The sequence below is a fragment of the Pleurodeles waltl genome, chromosome 9 (assembly GCF_031143425.1).
Source record: "Pleurodeles waltl isolate 20211129_DDA chromosome 9, aPleWal1.hap1.20221129, whole genome shotgun sequence".
Taxonomy (NCBI): domain Eukaryota; kingdom Metazoa; phylum Chordata; class Amphibia; order Caudata; family Salamandridae; genus Pleurodeles; species Pleurodeles waltl.
This window is the reverse complement of record NC_090448.1, coordinates 399,783,314-399,804,549: the sequence shown is the minus strand read 5'-3', so window position 1 is coordinate 399,804,549 and position 21,236 is coordinate 399,783,314. Positions and strand designations below refer to the sequence as shown.

General features: G+C 49.7%; 1 protein-coding gene across 2 annotated transcripts in view; it reads right to left on the bottom strand.

Moving 5' to 3' along the window:
- Positions 1 to 21,236, bottom strand: part of MACROD1 (mono-ADP ribosylhydrolase 1) — a 2,310,829-nt gene that overhangs the window by 34,271 nt on the left and 2,255,322 nt on the right. For both annotated transcript variants that reach the window (XM_069207113.1, XM_069207112.1), the window contains exon 7: positions 591 to 621. In XM_069207113.1, the coding sequence (XP_069063214.1) occupies positions 591 to 621 (31 nt within the window). The remainder of the gene's footprint in view (positions 1 to 590; positions 622 to 21,236) is intronic.

Genomic DNA, 21,236 nt, shown 5'->3' with positions numbered 1-21,236 from the left:
GAAACGTCTCCAAATAGTCCAGAATGCAGCAACCAGAAACATTTATAAAATCCTGACATGTTAATTGACCCATAAGGCTTTAACAGCCCTGCACTGGCTCCCTGTGGAAAATAGAATTCTCTTTAAGGCCCTGTGTATTGAGCATTGGTCCATTCATGGGAAAGGCCCAATCATCATCAAGAATCTTTTGGCCTCCTATGTCCTAGTAAGGTCTCTTAGCTCAAGTAATCAGTAGCTTTTGTCAGGGTCAAAAAAGCAAGAAGCAGCGCCGTTCATTCGCCTTCCTGACACCTAGGTTCTGGAATGCTCCCCACACACCCATCAGAACACAGCAGTCTGAATCTGTTTTAGAAAACCTCTTGAAACTCACCTTTTTGTGGCCTGAGCTGGTTTGATTCCCTTAGGGAGTTTGAAGTGGTTGTCAAAAAGAGTGGGGGCGCCGTTTGCAAGGTCAGGCACTATATAAAACCAGTTTGAATTGAATCTTGGGTGGACGAGGATTCAGGGAGTGAGGGAAACAGGAGGGATAATGCAAAATAAAAAAACAAACAGGAATAAGCTGAGATAACGGGGGCGTATTGGATACTCACCATAGACTCCGGTGGAGATGCAGGGAAAGGCCTGAGGGAGCAGAAAAGACAATCATTTGTGGTGCAGCATTTCAGATTTGTTTCTTGCCGCCATTCCCCACACTGCTTACATCCCCTGCCTGACTCACGACCATGCCGCCCGATCCCCTACAATGTGGCAAGGACACCCTCACACCGGATCAGAGAAACAAAGACAGAGAAAATGAACATGGACATTGTGACCCTTGAAAAAACCGGCATGGTTTCTGAAGATGGTTATAGGATCAGCCCACTTCCCCACGGAGCTCCCTCTAGTGGGACTACACACCACCTGCAGACAAAGTTATTATCGTATGGAGTAAGAAAATGTAACCCTGCCTTTCACACAGAGCTGCCTTCATTAGGTTTAAACAGGAGCTGTAGACACACCGCTCACGTTGTCCTGTGTTAGCTGGAAGCTTGCAAGACCCACAACCACAGTGCTAATAGCAACTGTGGCATTCACAACTTTTTCGGTAAAGCACACTGAGGAAACTAGGCAAAATAAGAACTTGAAACATCCTGTTTTGAGTTGGGGCATATTTGAAGCATGTGACATGCGATGAGCATTGTGAATTTCAACAGTTATGTCATCATGAAAAACTACAAATAAATAGCTACCGTTTGTTTTAAATGATAAACAAATAAAAGGGCTTTAACGACCCTGTCCAAATAGGAGGGGCGAGAGAGAGGAACCACCCTCCTATTTGTGATTCAGAAAGGAATGTTTCAATGGTTTGAGATCTCATCTTCGGTTACAAACCATTGATAAGTTTTCAACACCTCAAATGGAGGGTGTTGGACCTGGCTTTTTGACAGGGACATCCCCAAACCTTTTGCCTCCTTCCTCCTATTTTTTCTGACCTGTTGTTGTTGGCTTTTGACCTCTGGGCACTTTACCGCTGCTAACCAGTGCTAAAGTGCATATGCTCTCTGTGTAAATTGTACTACTGATTGGTTTATCCATGATTGACTATTTAATTTACTTGTAAGTCCCTGGTAGAGTGCACTACATGTGCCTAGGGCAGGTAGATTAAATGCTACTAGTGGGCCTGCAGCACTGGTTGTGCCACCCACCTCAGTAGCCCCTTAACCCTGGCTCAGGCCTGCCATTGCAAAGCCTGTGTGTGCAGTTTCACTGCCACTTCGACTTGGCATTTAAAAGTACTTGCCAAGCCTAGAACTCCCCTTTTTCTACATATAAGTCATCCCTAATGTGTGCCCTAGGTAACCCCTAGAGCAGGGTGCTGTGTAGGTAAAAGGCAGGACATGTACCTGTGTAGTTATATGTCCTGGTAGTGTAAAACTCCTAAATTCGTTTTTACACTACTGTGAGGCCTGCTCCCTTCATAGGCTAACATTGGGGCTGCCCTCATACACTGTTGAAGTGGCAGCTGCTGATCTGAAAGGAGCAGGAAGGTCATATTTAGTATGGCCAGAATGGTAATATAAAGTCCTGCTGACTGGTGAAGTCGGATTTAATATTACTATTCTAGAAATGCCACTTTTAGAAAGTGAGCATTTCTTTGCACTAAAATCTTGTTGTGCCCTTCAATCCACGTCTGGCTAGGTTTAGTTGACAGCTCCTTGTGCATTCACTCAGACACACCCCAAACACAGGGTACTCAGCCTCACTTGCATACATCTGCATTTTGAATGGGTCTTCCTGGGCTGGGAGGGTGGAGGGCCTGCCCTCACACAAAGGACTGCCACACCCCCTACTGGGACTCTGGCAGACAGGATTGAACTGAAAGGGGGCTTGGTGCATTTCTTAGACACTCTTTGAAGTCACCCCCACTTCAAAGGCACAACTTAGTATAAAACAGGGCCTCTGCCCTACTTCATCAGACACTTGCTGGAGAAGAAACCTGAACCAGAAACTACATCCTGCCAAGAAGAACTGCCTGGCTGCTCAAAGGACTCACCTGTCTGCTTTCTACAAAGGACTGCTGCCTTGCTGTTGGCCTGCTGCCTTGCTGAACTCTTGTCTGGCTGTGAAAGTGCTCTCCAAGGGCTTGGATAGAGCTTGCCTCCTGTTCCCTGAAGTCTCAGGACCAAAAAGACTTCTCTCCTCCTCTTGGACGCTCCGTGCGCCGAACTTTTCGACGCACAGCTTGTTCCGTGGCAAGAAAAACACTGCACACCGACGCTGATCGACGCGACGTCTTCGGGACGACCGAAACTTTGACGCACGGCCTCGCAAGGACAACGCCGCCCGACTTCCCGGGAGAAATCGACGCGACGCCTGCCGTGAGATCAAAACTTTGACGCACGGCCTCGCAAGGACAACGCCGCCCGACTTCCCGGGAGAAATCGACGCGACGCCTGCCGTGAGATCAAAACTTTGACGCACGGCCTCGCAAGGACAACGCTGCCCGACTCCGCAGGAGAAATCGACGTGACGCCTGCCGTGAGATCGAAACTTTGACGCACGGCCTCGCAAGGACAATGCCGCCCGACTCCGCAGGAGAAATCGACGCGACACGTGCCGTGAGATCGAAACTTCGACGCGCAGCCCCGCAGAACGACGCGCAGCCGGAAAACAAGCAGGAAAATCCACGCACAGACCCGGGACATCTGGTACTCCCCGCAAACCACAGTAAGAGACTGTCCGCGCGCCGGAAAACGACGCACGACTCCCCGCGTGGAAAATAACGACGCAAGTCTGTGTGTGCTGAGGAGAAATCGACGCACACACCAGTTTTCCACGCACCTCTTCTCCTGTGGCCCTCTGAGGAGATTTTCCACCAGAAACCAGGTACTTTGGGTTTGAAAGAGACTTTGTTTACTTTCTAAAGACTTAAGACACTTTCTATCACTTTTCAGTGATATCTTTACAAATTCGTATTGCAACTTTGATCGTTTTGACCTGAAGATACCCAGATAAATATTATATATTTTTCTAAACACTGTGTGGTGTATTGTTGTGGTGTTATGCTATGGTGTTGTATGATTTATTGCACAAATGCTTTACACATTGCCTTCTAAGTTAAGCCTGACTGCTCGTGCCAAGCTACCGGAGGGTGAGCACAGGCTGATTTTGGATTGTGTGTGACTTACCCTGACTAGAGTGAGGGTTCTTGCTTGGACAGAGGGCAACCTGACTGCCAACCAAAAACCCCATTTCTAACATTGGTGATCAGCGGTGAGGATAGGACTTGTGTTTGTGCAGTGACATACAGTAGCTAAGTATTTCACTACCTACCCACAGTTGAAGGTCAACCTGATTTTTTCATCTTTTTTGGCTTTTGATTCTCTGATGTCCTCCTGGATATACTATTGATATTTTGGACTTTGGATTTTGGTTTTTGCTGGTAAGATCTTATCAGAATGGGATTGCTTACCTACTCATTCTTTGTTCGTACTGACCACCTCACTAAGGCTGACCTAAGGAAGCTTTGCAGAAAATGGGGCCTTCCTGTAACAAGGAGATCTACTAAAGCGGAGATGCTACATAACTACATAGTCTGGGGGGAGGAAAGATGGGCAAAGAGAGAGGCAGCAAGAAACCAAATGACTAAGTACCCCTCAGATGAGGAGGAGGACTACGCACATGAGGAGGAGGACTACGCACATGAGGAGGAAGACTGCTCACATGAGGAGGAAGACTACTCAGATGAGGACAGTGACCCAGAAATAGATGAATGGCTCCGAGGTCAAAGGCGACAGGAGCAACAATTAGAGGAGTATCTTGCAGAGGTTGAGGCAAAAAGACTCTTAGCCCTGGAAGAAGAAAAGATTGCAGCTCAAGAGCTGAGCTGTAAAGAGCTGAAACTGGAGGCCGGAAGGGCTGAGTCCAGTTCAGATGGTGGCAGCAAAAATCTTGCATCCGGTACTGCTGAAGAAGGGCACAAGCCCAGAGATGTGGTGCCCAACTTGAAGAAGGGAGTTGACACACCCCAGGCGGTTCAAAGGTATGAGGTAGTTCCCGTTATGCACAGGGTCCCTGAGAAGGATTGGGGAACTGGCACAGGGAGTCATATTCCTACTGGGGGGAGGGACACTTTACTGACTCTAGCAGAGAGTGACAGAGAAAAGGGTTCCCCCCTGGTGGACGTCCTGGATATAGAGTGTAGAGACATCCCAGAAGAGTATGGGTTGAGTGTCAGGGACAGACAGATACTGTCTCACCAGTCTCAGGAGGGTGAGGTAGAGTGCTTTTCCAAGGTTGAGTTACTGGGTGGTTGGGTGAAGGGTACTGTGGTTAATACATGTGAAGGGCAGAGTGATGTAATTGCTGGAGAGCATATGTCTGGTCCTTATTTTCAAGAGCTACGCCAACACCAGGTGGAGTGTGAGTTATCTGACCCCAGGGAACTTACAATGGAGGCAGACTTCTGGGTGAGTACCAGAGAGTCTGAAGAGGCATTTGGGGGTGCTCCTGAAGGGAGTGGTCTAGGTGGTTCCCAACCGAGTGAGGTGGGAAAGGATTGTAATGTCCCAGGTAGGTCCCAGGTCCTAGAGGGTTCCATGAGGGAACACCAGGAGGGAAGCCTAGCCTGTACCGTAGGGCCACCTTTTGAAGGAAGCCCCGCAGTGTCAGAAGAACTTGGGGGGGTGACTGTAGCCAGCATCCCAACAGTTCTGGTGTCTGGCAGTACCCCTCCTAGTGAGGGGGTGCAGAAGTCCAGACATCGGGTTGAGAGGGGGTTGCAGACCCCAGTGGAGGACCTTGAGAGTCAGGGGACAGCTCTGAGAGCAGAGCCCTCCAGGAATGACCCAGGTGAAACCGTTTCTGGTTTGGGGGAAACCCAGACTCTGCCGGATGGGCAGAGGTCGGGAGACCTGCGCCAACCAGACTCTTGTGTGGCCCTTGGGGACGGTGTGTCCCTTGTGGGGGGTGAGAGTGCCCCCCAGGAAGTCCTGGCATGCCAGGCAAAGATTCAACCTCAGGGTGGTGACTCTGGGTTGGATACCCAGGTTCAGAGGTTAAACTCTGACCTGGTGGGAGGTAGATGTGCCTCCCAAGAAGTCCTGCTGTGCCAGGCAAATGTCCAACCTCAGGGTGTTGACTCTGGGTTGGATGACCAGGTTCAGAGGTTAAACTCTGACCTGGTGGGGGGTAGGTGTGCCCCCCAGAAAGACCTGGCGTGCCAGGCAATTGCCCAACCTCAGGGTGGTGACCCTGGGTTGGGGAACCAGGCTCAGAGGTTACACTCTGACCTGGTGGGAGGTAGGTGTGCCTCCCTGGAAGTCCTGGCCTGCCAGGCAATGGTTCAACCTCAGGGTGGTGACTCTGGGTTGGCTAACCAGGTTCAGGGGATACACTCTGACCTGTTGGGGGGTAGGTGTGCCCCCCAGAAAGTCCTGGTATACCAGGCAGTTGTCCAACCTCAGAGTGCTGACTCTGGGTTGGATAACCGGGTTCAGAGGTTAAACTCTGACCTGGTGGGGGGTAGGTGTGCCCCCCAGAAAGTCCTGGCATGCCAGGCAATTGTTCAACCTCAGGGTGGTGACTCTGGGTTGGATACCCAGGTTCAGAGGTTAAACTCTGACCTGGTGGGAGGTAGATGTGCCTCCCAAGAAGTCCTGCTGTGCCAGGCTATTGTCCAACCTCAGGGTGTTGACTCTGGGTTGGATGACCAGGTTCAGAGGTTAAACTCTGACCTGGTGGGGGGTAGGTGTGCCCCCCAGAAAGTCCTGGCGTGCCAGGCAATTGCACAACCTCAGGGTGGTGACCCTGGGTTGGGGAACCAGGCTCAGAGGTTAAACTCTGACCTGGTGGGGGGTAGGTGTGCCCCCCAGAAAGTCCTGGCGTGCCAGGCAATTGTTCAACCTCAGGGTGGTGACCCTGGGTTGGAGAACCAGGTTCAGAGGTTGACCTCTGACCTGGTGGGAGGTAGGTGTGCCTCCCAGAAAGTCCTGGTGCGCCAGGCAATTGTTCAACTTCAGGGTGGTGACTCTGAGTTGAATGGCCAAGTTCAGAGGTTAAACTCTGACCTGGTGGAGGGTCAGTGTGCCCTCCAGGAAGTCCTGGCGTGCCAGGCAATTGTTCAACTTCAGGGTGGTGACTCTGAGTTGAATGGTCAGGTGCAGAGGTTAAACTCTGACCTGGTGGGGGGTAGGTGTGCCTCCCAGAAAGTCCTGGTTTGCGAGGCAGTGATCCAGTCTGAGGGTACAGACCCTGGGCTGGAAGACCAGGTTCAGGGTGTCCCCCCGGACCTGGAGGGAGGGGCTACTGATAACAGTGCCCCTACCATGTTGTCTTCTGAGGAGGCCACTCCGAGTTGGAGGGTGCTGGACCCCAGAAGGGAGAGCAGGGGGAGGGAAGCCTCACCCCAGGCCCTAGTCCAACCTGAAGGTACAGACCCCAGGTTGGAGTGCCAGTTGCAGGTTAACAGCCCTGCACTGGTGGAGGAATGGTACAGGGCGACTTCTGTAAGCACCCTGACCATGTTGTACTCTGGGGGTACCGCTCCAGGAGGGAGGGTACAGAGCCCCAGAGGGGAGGACCAGGTTCAAGCTGTCATCCCTGACCTGGTGGAAGGGAGAGTGGTTAAAGGGTGCCCAGCACCTGGGGCTACCGCCCCCCACTCTCCACAGCCACAGTGGTTGGAGAGCTTTGAGAGGCCTGGGGCCTGGCTCTCATCCCTGGCAGCTGTCAGTAATCACTGTGGCTTGCTGTCCGGGTGGACAGAGTTATCCCTGGGGAGGGGACAAGTGTCACACCCCGGGGGTAGAGTGGGCAACACCACTGTGTTGGTCATGGTGGTACTATCCTGCTCCTGGGATACATCTGTGAGCAAAGTAAGGTTAGGTGCTGCACAGATGGGATCCGCAGGTAAGGAGAAAGGTTCCCCATGGGTTGGCTTAGTGGGCCCTAAGAGTATGGACAGAGGGATCCAATTGGAGTCAGGAAGGCGAAGAACAGCCCCTGCTGTTGTGGGCCTGGGTCCTTGTTCTGTCGCCTCAAACAGTGAAGTACATCAGGATAGTGATTGTTCTCCCCTGGCTTTAGGCTGGTAGGGGGTCATGTTGGACCTGGCTTTTTGACAGGGACATCCCAAAACTTTTTGCCTCCTTCCTCCTATTTTTCTGACCTGTTGTTGTTGGCTTTTGACCTCTGGGCACTTTACCGCTGCTAACCAGTGCTAAAGTGCATATGCTCTCTGTGTAAATTGTACTACTGATTGGTTTATCCATGATTGACTATTTAATTTACTTGTAAGTCCCTGGTAGAGTGCACTACATGTGCCTAGGGCAGGTAGATTAAATGCTACTAGTGGGCCTGCAGCACTGGTTGTGCCACCCACCTCAGTAGCCCCTTAACCCTGGCTCAGGCCTGCCATTGCAAAGCCTGTGTGTGCAGTTTCACTGCCACTTCGACTTGGCATTTAAAAGTACTTGCCAAGCCTAGAACTCCCCTTTTTCTACATATAAGTCATCCCTAATGTGTGCCCTAGGTAACCCCTAGAGCAGGGTGCTGTGTAGGTAAAAGGCAGGACATGTACCTGTGTAGTTATATGTCCTGGTAGTGTAAAACTCCTAAATTCGTTTTTACACTACTGTGAGGCCTGCTCCCTTCATAGGCTAACATTGGGGCTGCCCTCATACACTGTTGAAGTGGCAGCTGCTGATCTGAAAGGAGGAGGAAGGTCATATTTAGTATGGCCAGAATGGTAATATAAAGTCCTGCTGACTGGTGAAGTCGGATTTAATATTACTATTCTAGAAATGCCACTTTTAGAAAGTGACCATTTCTTTGCACTAAAATCTTGTTGTGCCCTTCAATCCACGTCTGGCTAGGTTTAGTTGACAGCTCCTTGTGCATTCACTCAGACACACCCCAAACACAGGGTACTCCGCCTCACTTGCATACATCTGCATTTTGAATGGGTCTTCCTGGGCTGGGAGGGTGGAGGGCCTGCCCTCACACAAAGGACTGCCACACCCCCTACTGGGACTCTGGCAGACAGGATTGAACTGAAAGGGGGCTTGGTGCATTTCTTAGACACTCTTTGAAGTCACCCCCACTTCAAAGGCACAACTTAGTATAAAACAGGGCCTCTGCCCTACCTCATCAGACACTTGCTGGAGAAGAAACCTGAACCAGAAACTACATCCTGCCAAGAAGAACTGCCTGGCTGCTCAAAGGACTCACCTGTCTGCTTTCTACAAAGGACTGCTGCCTTGCTGTTGGCCTGCTGCCTTGCTGAACTCTTGTCTGGCTGTGAAAGTGCTCTCCAAGGGCTTGGATAGAGCTTGCCTCCTGTTCCCTGAAGTCTCAGGACCAAAAAGACTTCTCTCTTCCTCTTGGACGCTCCGTGCGCCAAACTTTTCGACGCACAGCTTGTTCCGCGGCAAGAAAAACGCCGCACACCGACGCTGATCGACGCAACGTCTTCGGGACGACCGAAACTTTGACGCACAGCCTCGCAAGGACAACGCCGCCCGACTTCCCGGGAGCAATCGACGCGACGCCTGCCGTGAGATCAAAACTTTGACGATCGGCCTCGCAAGGACAACGCCGCCCGACTCCGCAGGAGAAATCGACGCGACGCCTGCCGTGAGATCGAAACTTTGACGCACGGCCTCGCAAGGACAACGCCGCCCGACTCCGCAGGAGAAATCGACGCGACGCCTGCCGTGAGATCGAAACTTCGATGCGCAGCCCCGCAGAACGACGCGCAGCCGGAAAACAAGAAGGAAAATCCACGCACAGACCCGGGACATCTGGTACTCCCCGCAAACCACAGTAAGAGACTGTCCGCGTGCCGGAAAACGACGCACGACTCCCCGCGTAGAAAATAACGACGCAAGTCCGTGTGTGCTGAGGAGAAATCGACGCACACACCAGTTTTCCACGCACCTCTTCTCCTGTGGCCCTCTGAGGAGATTTTCCACCAGAAACCAGGTACTTTGGGTTTGAAAGAGACTTTGTTTACTTTCTAAAGACTTAAGACACTTTCTATCACTTTTCAGTGATATCTTTACAAATTCGTATTGCAACTTTGATCGTTTTGACCTGAAGATACCCAGATAAATATTATATATTTTTCTAAACACTGTGTGGTGTATTGTTGTGGTGTTATGCTATGGTGTTGTATGATTTATTGCACAAATGCTTTACACATTGCCTTCTAAGTTAAGCCTGACTGCTCGTGCCAAGCTACCGGAGGGTGAGCACAGGCTGATTTTGGATTGTGTGTGACTTACCCTGACTAGAGTGAGGGTTCTTGCTTGGACAGAGGGCAACCTGACTGCCAACCAAAAACCCCATTTCTAACATTGGTGATCAGCGGTGAGGATAGGACTTGTGTTTGTGCAGTGACATACAGTAGCTAAGTATTTCACTACCTACCCACAGTTGAAGGTCAACTTGATTTTTTCATCTTTTTTGGCTTTTGATTCTCTGATGTCCTCCTGGATATACTATTGATATTTTGGACTTTGGATTTTGGTTTTTGCTGGTAAGATCTTATCAGAATGGGATTGCTTACCTACTCATTCTTTGTTCGTACTGACCACCTCACTAAGGCTGACCTAAGGAAGCTTTGCAGAAAATGGGGCCTTCCTGTAACAAGGAGATCTACTAAAGCGGAGATGCTACATAACTACATAGTCTGGGGGGAGGAAAGATGGGCAAAGAGAGAGGCAGCAAGAAACCAAATGACTAAGTACCCCTCAGATGAGGAGGAGGACTACGCACATGAGGAGGAGGACTACGCACATGAGGAGGAAGACTGCTCACATGAGGAGGAAGACTACTCAGATGAGGACAGTGACCCAGAAATAGATGAATGGCTCCGAGGTCAAAGGCGACAGGAGCAACAATTAGAGGAGTATCTTGCAGAGGTTGAGGCAAAAAGACTCTTAGCCCTGGAAGAAGAAAAGATTGCAGCTCAAGAGCTGAGCTGTAAAGAGCTGAAACTGGAGGCCGGAAGGGCTGAGTCCAGTTCAGATGGTGGCAGCAAAAATCTTGCATCCGGTACTGCTGAAGAAGGGCACAAGCCCAGAGATGTGGTGCCCAACTTGAAGAAGGGAGTTGACACACCCCAGGCGGTTCAAAGGTATGAGGTAGTTCCCGTTATGCACAGGGTCCCTGAGAAGGATTGGGGAACTGGCACAGGGAGTCATATTCCTACTGGGGGGAGGGACACTTTACTGACTCTAGCAGAGAGTGACAGAGAAAAGGGTTCCCCCCTGGTGGACGTCCTGGATATAGAGTGTAGAGACATCCCAGAAGAGTATGGGTTGAGTGTCAGGGACAGACAGATACTGTCTCACCAGTCTCAGGAGGGTGAGGTAGAGTGCTTTTCCAAGGTTGAGTTACTGGGTGGTTGGGTGAAGGGTACTGTGGTTAATACATGTGAAGGGCAGAGTGATGTAATTGCTGGAGAGCATATGTCTGGTCCTTATTTTCCAGAGCTACGCCAACACCAGGTGGAGTGTGAGTTATCTGACCCCAGGGAACTTACAATGGAGGCAGACTTCTGGGTGAGTACCAGAGAGTCTGAAGAGGCATTTGGGGGTGCTCCTGAAGGGAGTGGTCTAGGTGGTTCCCAACCGAGTGAGGTGGGAAAGGATTGTAATGTCCCAGGTAGGTCCCAGGTCCTAGAGGGTTCCATGAGGGAACACCAGGAGGGAAGCCTAGCCTGTACCGTAGGGCCACCTTTTGAGGGAAGCCCCGCAGTGTCAGAAGAACTTGGGGGGGTGACTGTAGCCAGCATCCCAACAGTTCTGGTGTCTGGCAGTACCCCTCCTAGTGAGGGGGTGCAGAAGTCCAGACATCGGGTTGAGAGGGGGTTGCAGACCCCAGTGGAGGACCTTGAGAGTCAGGGGACAGCTCTGAGAGCAGAGCCCTCCAGGAATGACCCAGGTGAAACCGTTTCTGGTTTGGGGGAAACCCAGACTCTGCCGGATGGGCAGAGGTCGGGAGACCTGCGCCAACCAGACTCTTGTGTGGCCCTTGGGGACGGTGTGTCCCTTGTGGGGGGTGAGAGTGCCCCCCAGGAAGTCCTGGCATGCCAGGCAAAGATTCAACCTCAGGGTGGTGACTCTGGGTTGGATACCCAGGTTCAGAGGTTAAACTCTGACCTGGTGGGAGGTAGATGTGCCTCCCAAGAAGTCCTGCTGTGCCAGGCAAATGTCCAACCTCAGGGTGTTGACTCTGGGTTGGATGACCAGGTTCAGAGGTTAAACTCTGACCTGGTGGGGGGTAGGTGTGCCCCCCAGAAAGTCCTGGCGTGCCAGGCAATTGCCCAACCTCAGGGTGGTGACCCTGGGTTGGGGAACCAGGCTCAGAGGTTACACTCTGACCTGGTGGGAGGTAGGTGTGCCTCCCTGGAAGTCCTGGCCTGCCAGGCAATGGTTCAACCTCAGGGTGGTGACTCTGGGTTGGCTAACCAGGTTCAGGGGATACACTCTGACCTGTTGGGGGGTAGGTGTGCCCCCCAGAAAGTCCTGGTATACCAGGCAGTTGTCCAACCTCAGAGTGCTGACTCTGGGTTGGATAACCGGGTTCAGAGGTTAAACTCTGACCTGGTGGGGGGTAGGTGTGCCCCCCAGAAAGTCCTGGCATGCCAGGCAATTGTTCAACCTCAGGGTGGTGACTCTGGGTTGGATACCCAGGTTCAGAGGTTAAACTCTGACCTGGTGGGAGGTAGGTGTGCCTCCCAAGAAGTCCTGCTGTGCCAGGCTATTGTCCAACCTCAGGGTGTTGACTCTGGGTTGGATGACCAGGTTCAGAGGTTAAACTCTGACCTGGTGGGGGGTAGGTGTGCCCCCCAGAAAGTCCTGGCGTGCCAGGCAATTGCACAACCTCAGGGTGGTGACCCTGGGTTGGGGAACCAGGCTCAGAGGTTAAACTCTGACCTGGTGGGGGGTAGGTGTGCCCCCCAGAAAGTCCTGGCGTGCCAGGCAATTGTTCAACCTCAGGGTGGTGACCCTGGGTTGGAGAACCAGGTTCAGAGGTTGACCTCTGACCTGGTGGGAGGTAGGTGTGCCTCCCAGAAAGTCCTGGTGCGCCAGGCAATTGTTCAACTTCAGGGTGGTGACTCTGAGTTGAATGGCCAAGTTCAGAGGTTAAACTCTGACCTGGTGGAGGGTCAGTGTGCCCTCCAGGAAGTCCTGGCGTGCCAGGCAATTGTTCAACTTCAGGGTGGTGACTCTGAGTTGAATGGTCAGGTGCAGAGGTTAAACTCTGACCTGGTGGGGGGTAGGTGTGCCTCCCAGAAAGTCCTGGTTTGCGAGGCAGTGATCCAGTCTGAGGGTACAGACCCTGGGCTGGAAGACCAGGTTCAGGGTGTCCCCCCGGACCTGGAGGGAGGGGCTACTGATAACAGTGCCCCTACCATGTTGTCTTCTGAGGAGGCCACTCCGAGTTGGAGGGTGCTGGACCCCAGAAGGGAGAGCAGGGGGAGGGAAGCCTCACCCCAGGCCCTAGTCCAACCTGAAGGTACAGACCCCAGGTTGGAGTGCCAGTTGCAGGTTAACAGCCCTGCACTGGTGGAGGAATGGTACAGGGCGACTTCTGTAAGCACCATGACCATGTTGGACTCTGGGGGTACCGCTCCAGGAGGGAGGGTACAGAGCCCCAGAGGGGAGGACCAGGTTCAAGCTGTCATCCCTGACCTGGTGGAAGGGAGAGTGGTTAAAGGGTGCCCAGCACCTGGGGCTACCACCCCCCACTCTCCACAGCCACAGTGGTTGGAGAGCTTTGAGAGGCCTGGGGCCTGGCTCTCATCCCTGGCAGCTGTCAGTAATCACTGTGGCTTGCTGTCCGGGTGGACAGAGTTATCCCTGGGGAGGGGACAAGTGTCACACCCCGGGGGTAGAGTGGGCAACACCACTGTGTTGGTCATGGTGGTACTATCCTGCTCCTGGGATACATCTGTGAGCAAAGTAAGGTTAGGTGCTGCACAGATGGGATCCGCAGGTAAGGAGAAAGGTTCCCCATGGGTTGGCTTAGTGGGCCCTGAGAGTATGGACAGAGGGATCCAATTGGAGTCAGGAAGGCGAAGAACAGCCCCTGCTGTTGTGGGCCTGGGTCCTTGTTCTGTCGCCTCAAACAGTGAAGTACATCAGGATAGTGATTGTTCTCCCCTGGCTTTAGGCTGGTAGGGGGTCATGTTGGACCTGGCTTTTTGACAGGGACATCCCCAAACTTTTTGCCTCCTTCCTCCTATTTTTTCTGACCTGTTGTTGTTGGCTTTTGACCTCTGGGCACTTTACCGCTGCTAACCAGTGCTAAAGTGCATATGCTCTCTGTGTAAATTGTACTACTGATTGGTTTATCCATGATTGACTATTTAATTTACTTGTAAGTCCCTGGTAGAGTGCACTACATGTGCCTAGGGCAGGTAGATTAAATGCTACTAGTGGGCCTGCAGCACTGGTTGTGCCACCCACCTCAGTAGCCCCTTAACCCTGGCTCAGGCCTGCCATTGCAAAGCCTGTGTGTGCAGTTTCACTGCCACTTCGACTTGGCATTTAAAAGTACTTGCCAAGCCTAGAACTCCCCTTTTTCTACATATAAGTCATCCCTAATGTGTGCCCTAGGTAACCCCTAGAGCAGGGTGCTGTGTAGGTAAAAGGCAGGACATGTACCTGTGTAGTTATATGTCCTGGTAGTGTAAAACTCCTAAATTCGTTTTTACACTACTGTGAGGCCTGCTCCCTTCATAGGCTAACATTGGGGCTGCCCTCATACACTGTTGAAGTGGCAGCTGCTGATCTGAAAGGAGGAGGAAGGTCATATTTAGTATGGCCAGAATGGTAATATAAAGTCCTGCTGACTGGTGAAGTCGGATTTAATATTACTATTCTAGAAATGCCACTATTAGAAAGTGACCATTTCTTTGCACTAAAATCTTGTTGTGCCCTTCAATCCACGTCTGGCTAGGTTTAGTTGACAGCTCCTTGTGCATTCACTCAGACACACCCCAAACACAGGGTACTCCGCCTCACTTGCATACATCTGCATTTTGAATGGGTCTTCCTGGGCTGGGAGGGTGGAGGGCCTGCCCTCACACAAAGGACTGCCACACCCCCTACTGGGACTCTGGCAGACAGGATTGAACTGAAAGGGGGCTTGGTGCATTTCTTAGACACTCTTTGAAGTCACCCCCACTTCAAAGGCACAACTTAGTATAAAACAGGGCCTCTGCCCTACCTCATCAGACACTTGCTGGAGAAGAAACCTGAACCAGAAACTACATCCTGCCAAGAAGAACTGCCTGGCTGCTCAAAGGACTCACCTGTCTGCTTTCTACAAAGGACTGCTGCCTTGCTGTTGGCCTGCTGCCTTGCTGAACTCTTGTCTGGCTGTGAAAGTGCTCTCCAAGGGCTTGGATAGAGCTTGCCTCCTGTTCCCTGAAGTCTCAGGACCAAAAAGACTTCTCTCTTCCTCTTGGACGCTCCGTGCGCCGAACTTTTCGACGCACAGCTTGTTCCGCGGCAAGAAAAACGCCGCACACCGACGCTGATCGACGCGACGTCTTCGGGACGACCGAAACTTTGACGCACAGCCTCGCAAGGACAACGCCGCCCGACTTCCCGGGAGAAATCGACGCGACGCCTGCCGTGAGATCAAAACTTTGACGCTCGGCCTCGCAAGGACAACGCCGCCCGACTCCGCAGGAGAAATCGACGCGACGCCTGCCGTGAGATCGAAAATTTGACGCACGGCCTCGCAAGGACAACGCCGCCCGACTCCGCAGGAGAAATCGACGCGACGCCTGCCGTGAGATCGAAACTTCGATGCGCAGCCCCGCAGAACGACGCGCAGCCGGAAAACAAGCAGGAAAATCCACGCACAGACCCGGGACATCTGGTACTCCCCGCAAACCACAGTAAGAGACTGTCCGCGTGCCGGAAAACGACGCACGACTCCCCGCGTGGAAAATAACAACGCAAGTCTTTACAAATTCGTATTGCAACTTTGATCGTTTTGACCTGAAGATACCCAGATAAATATTATATATTTTTCTAAACACTGTGTGGTGTATTTTTGTGGTGTTATGCTATGGTGTTGTATGATTTATTGCACAAATGCTTTACACATTGCCTTCTAAGTTAAGCCTGACTGCTCGTGCCAAGCTACCGGAGGGTGAGCACAGGCTGATTTTGGATTGTGTGTGACTTACCCTGACTAGAGTGAGGGTTCTTGCTTGGACAGAGGGCAACCTGACTGCCAACCAAAAAACCAATTTCTAACAGAGGGGCATCTGATTCGAAAAAGGGGTGGTGCCCCTGCCAGTAATCTTCCTCTTTGGGACAGTGGCAGTGGCTTCAGAGGTGGGGGAGGCGCAAGCAAGGGTCCCTACCTACTGTCCCCAATGTTTTCTCAAACAGTTGTTTTATTTAGAGCAGCACTGGCACCGCTAGAGAAGAAATTAAGTTACTGCCTGTTACTGTAGTTCTCCAGTATTATAATCCTTCGTTGCTGGAAAGCCTTTTATGAAGTTCCCGTAAGTGAAAGATAACTGGGTTGACTTACTAAATTGCTGCGTTCCATGCAAGTAGAATCTTAAACACCTTCTAACATCTAAGGTATGAAGTGCCTGTTTGGCAGGCGACTGTGAGTTTGGAAAAAATGTTCCTAGAATAATGGGTTAGTTTAAATGAAAATACGATGGGATTTTAGGTTTTTTGAACTGCATAAAGGGTTCCTTTATAATACTAGCTTGTATCTCACTCAGTCTTCTGGCCGATATAAGAGCTAGGAATAGTGCAGTTTTCCTTGTAGGGTATTTTAGTTCCGCTTTATGTATAGGTGCAAAAGGTGCTTTCATGAGCTGGGTCAAGACAATGTTAAGATGCCACTTAGGTGGTGGTTTCTTTACTGGGGGAAAAACTCTAAAAAACCCTTTCATAATTGTTTAATAATACTTGAGGACCAGAGGGATGGTGTTCTATCCTCTCTTCTAAATCGGGATATTGATGTTAGATGAACTCTTAGGAATGAGTGCGAGAGTCCAGACCTTGCTAGCTGTAAAAGGTATGATAAAATCTGTTCCGGATATGAAGAAAGTGGATTTAAGTTATTTTGTTGGCACCAATAGCAAAAACGCTTCCATTTTAATTTATATGATTCAATTGTGGAATCTGCTCTCGCTTTAGCCAGAATTTCCCGACAATCAGATGGGATATCTAGGTGTCGAAACTCTTGGTATTCAGGAGCCAAGCTGTCAAGTGTAGATGCTCCGGATTGGGATGTAGGATCTGGCCGTTGTGCATTGTTAGCAATGTATGACTGGGCCTCAGCTGTATGTGTGGACGTTTCGATAGTATGAGAAGTTCTGTGTACCAGAACTGTCTGGGACAGTTGGCGGCTATGTGAATGACCCTGCATGGTTCCTCATGAGTTTGCGTATTCCTCGAGGGATTAGAGGAATTGGGGGAAAAGAGTGGGCCCCATCTGATCGAAAATGCATTTCCCCACAAATCTTTTTGGTGATGCCAACTTGCATAGTACTGGCATTTGCGATTGTTCCTGGTGGCAAAGGGGTAAAATTTTGGCATGCCCCATTGACTGAATATGTTCTGCAGTGACTGATAGTCGAGTTCCCATTCATGGCAGGTTGAGGACAATCTGCTCAGTCTGCCCGCTATCACATTTGATGCTCCTGGTAGATGTTCCGCTCTGACAGATATCCTGTTGAGAATTGCCCACTGCCAAATCTCCTGTGCTTGATGCGACAATGCCGGTGATCTCGTTCCCCCATGTTTGTTTAAGTAGTGCATGCACGTGGTTCTGTCTGTTCTGATGAGCACAGAAGAGTTTGCAATTCTGGGAAGAAATGAACGTAGCGCTAGAGCTATGGCTTTGAACTCGAGGTAACTGATGTCCTTTTTTTTGTCAGGATTGTCCCATTTTCCGCTGATGTAAGTGCGCACCCAGCCCTTTAAGGATGCATCTATTGTTATTACATAGTCCGTTATTGGGGACAGGTAAGTTAGACCTTCTGCCATGTTCTTCCTTTGTGTCCGCCACTGTATGGAGGACTTAATGTCTATTCTTATCTGTATGATGTCGTCCAAGGAGCCCTGAGATTGTTTCCACTGATTGTCTAACTCCTCTTGCAATGGTCTCACGTGAAGTCTGCAGTTCGGAATCAGAGGGATGGAAGAGGAGAGCACTCCTAGGAATGATTTGTACGTCCAAACTGAAACGGACTCTCTTTTGATTAGTTTGTGGGTGAATTGCTGCATCTTCATCTGTCTGTCCAATAAGACAGTTGCCTTGTCTGTGCTGGTGTTGATAACTGTTCCCAGAAAAGTTATCTCTGTTTTTGGAATGAGGGAAGGCTTCTGAAGGTTTATAGTGAGACCCAACTTGTTGAGCAATTTGAGGCATATGTTTGTGTGCTCTGTATTGACTGTGATGATGGTGCTTTGATCATCCAGTCGTCTAAGTATGGGAATACTTGAACTCATTTTTTCCTGAGATGTGCTGTCACTGGGGCTAGCATCTTTCTAAATATGCGAGGGGCAGACTTTAAACCAAAGGGGAGCACTTTGAATTGAAAGTGAGCGCCGGCTACCTGGAATCTTAATTATGATTTGGAAGAATGGGTATATGGAAATATGCATCTTTGAGGTCGATAGATGTCATATAGTCGGCATGGTTTAGAAGGTGCAAAATGCCTTGTAAGGTAAGCATCCAAAAGGATTGTTTTTTCAGATATTTGTTTAGTTTACGCAGGTCCAACATCAGATGCCAATCTCCTGATTTCTTCTTTCTTAAAAAGAAACAGGACTAAAACCCCAGTCCCTTCTGAGTATACAGTACTCTTTCTATTGCTCCTTTTGTTAACATGAGGGAGATTTGTTTCAGAAGTTGTTTTAGATGTGGAGGGGGTGACCCTTGGGCGAGCAATTTGGCGGCTTAAAGGTAAATTCGAGGGTGTGCCTTCGTGATATGACATCTAGGGCCCATCTGTCCGTTGGTATAGTAGCCAATTTGTGTAAAAAGTGGGAGATTCGACCTCCTAATGTATGTGGTAATTTGGTCTGTGGGGTAGCCTGCTCTGGTGTTAGCTCATTGCTTCCTGAAAGAGTCTCAACCTCTGATGGGGTGTTTCCCCCAGGCTGGTTGCTTGCAAGCTGCAGAAGGTGGTTGTCTATACTATTGAGAGTATTGAGGATAGAACTGTCCTTTTTAGAGTTGATATTGTTGTCTATAAGACTGATACCCTCCCTGATAGAAGGTACCCCTACCTCTGGCTCCTCGAAAAGGTGGTAGTTTCGTTTGTAATGTACCCAAAGATCTGTCTGTGCCAGTATCAGTCTTGATAGCCTGTAAGGGGTCATCTACATGCTTTCCAAATGATGATTCGCCATAATAAGGCATGCCCAAAATTTACTCTGTACCTCAGGTCTAAAGGATGTGGCCTTTAGCCAGGTCTGTCTTCTGAGTACAGCTGCTCTTGCTAGCTGTCGAAAACCAGTTGCGGAGATGTCAATTGCACAGTCTATTATTTCTGCCGAAGCTTTTTGACCTTCTAGGAGAATCGTTTTAGCTCAGTTTCTCAAATCGTCTGGAATTAGAGCTATAAAGTGCGACAAATCTGAACACATTTGTCTGTCGAACCTTGCTAGAATCGCAAGAGAATTTGCTGCACAAAGTGTAAGCCCTGTTGTACTCGAGAATCTTTTCCCAATAGAATCAAGACGACGCCCATCTCTATCAGCAGGTGTTGTGATGGGTGCTGATCGGTTCCTGGAACGCCTCTGGGCAGCTTGACTTTTAATAGTCTGGCCTTGGATGTCCAATCAAACAAGCTGGTGCACTGTATGGTAAATTATACTTTTTATCCAGTCTTAACATAACTGCTGAAGTGGTGGCTGGATTCTTCATAGTACTAATACCCTCTTGCCAGATGAAATCTATTACGGGTGTCGCTTTCACCGATTTCTATCTGGGTTCCTTAAAATCATATAGGAAACAGTCTGTCTTCTTAGAGGTAAGAGGTAATTGAAACATTTTTGATGCACTCTCCATTATACTATGAAAACCACCAATGTCGTCTGGTGGGGAGTCCACCGGAGGTGGCTGTAGTGGTGATGGTGGTTGTATGACATAATTGTCCCACTCTAAAGATGTGGAGGCCTGATCTCTTAATTCTCGATCTTCCTCCTGTTCATCTTACGATGTATGTTGGTCATCTGACGGTGGATCCTTTCATGGTAGTGTAGATAGCGGAACCCCTGAAAACGATAGCGAAGTAGGACGAGTAGGTGGCATTTGTTGAGGTGACCTCACTGGTGTTTGGGGCTGTGATGGAGGTGCCGATTGTGCAGGTTCGGAAGAGCATTAATACTAGTCCTGCAGCATTGCTTGCAAGTTAAGAATCAAATCTTGCAGCATTTGGATTGTCTGATCCTGAAAATTATGTGATGGACCGGGCTGGTAGCTGTGCTGTATGTTTTCTGATACGTAAACGCTGGAGTGGTAGTATTGGTCATCATCTTGTTAGTCATCCTGGCACTTAATGTGCAACTTGGAGGGGCTATGTGCTCCTCCAAAAAGTCTTTCCTCCTCCGATGCGTCGTCTAAGAGATGGTGAGGTGGAAATGGTGTGACTTTACTCGCTGAGGTGTGTCCTGGAAGTATTAGCTGGTCTGTAGGAGACAGGCCAGTAACAGCTATCAAGGGTTTTGGAGATGGTGTAGGTAATAGTGTCGTCAAAGATGGTTTGACCAACGGTGATGTCGTAGACGGTGGCGTCATTGACGTTGGTTTCAACTGTGGTCTCGTCGATGATGGTGTTGTCGACGATGACGTCATCGATGGTAGCGTCGTCAATAAAGATGGCTTTTTTAGAACCGTCGTCAATGGAGGAATTGTCGACTGTAAGGATATCCCCGTATCTATAGGTCTTGATAGTGAACTTGTGTACAGTACCTTTTTAGTTTTCTTAGATGACAACGACTTTGTTGTGATCCTGCATGAGACAATTGTCGTCGACGATAATTGAGACAAGGACATTATCATAGGCGACGCCGCCGTTGTGAAAGTTGGAGTCATGGTGGTAGATGTCGTCGACGGTGAGATTTTTTTAATCTTTGATTTTTTCTCCAAAACTATTTTTGATGTAGAAGGAAGCGATTTTGAAATTTTCTTGACAGACCTTTCTCTGGTAGCCGCTGTTGAAATCTCAGAAAAGACTTTTGAGGAGGATTTCTTATGTGGCACCATCTCTTTTGCATGTGATTTTTTAAGTGCTTTTTGTGGGGCTCTGAAGGCTCCACTTCCAATGATTTTCCTCTCTTGTCGGATTTTTCAGTTTTTGAAGAGACATCACTCTCTTCTTCAGGGAATGTATCCTTAGATTTACATTTTTGTAGCCACAAGAGAAGCCATCCTTCACTGTCTTTAAGTGTTTTTTGTGAGAAAGTTCTACAGATTTTGCAGTCCACAATTTTATGATGTGGATATGGACAATAAATACGATCTCTGTGAGGGTCTTCTGAATAAAGTCTCTTTTTGCCACAGGTGTTACATGGCTTAACCAGACCTTTGTTTGAAGATCCTGACATGGTCAGAGTGTTCCAAGTTGTAATAAGAATACATTTTAAAGCTGACCGATCCAGTAGAAGTTTTATTCTGAAGAGAAAAAACTGAGCAGAGCTCAGGGAGACTCCTATCACCTGACGTGCAGTAGAAAATCTGAGGAACTGGAT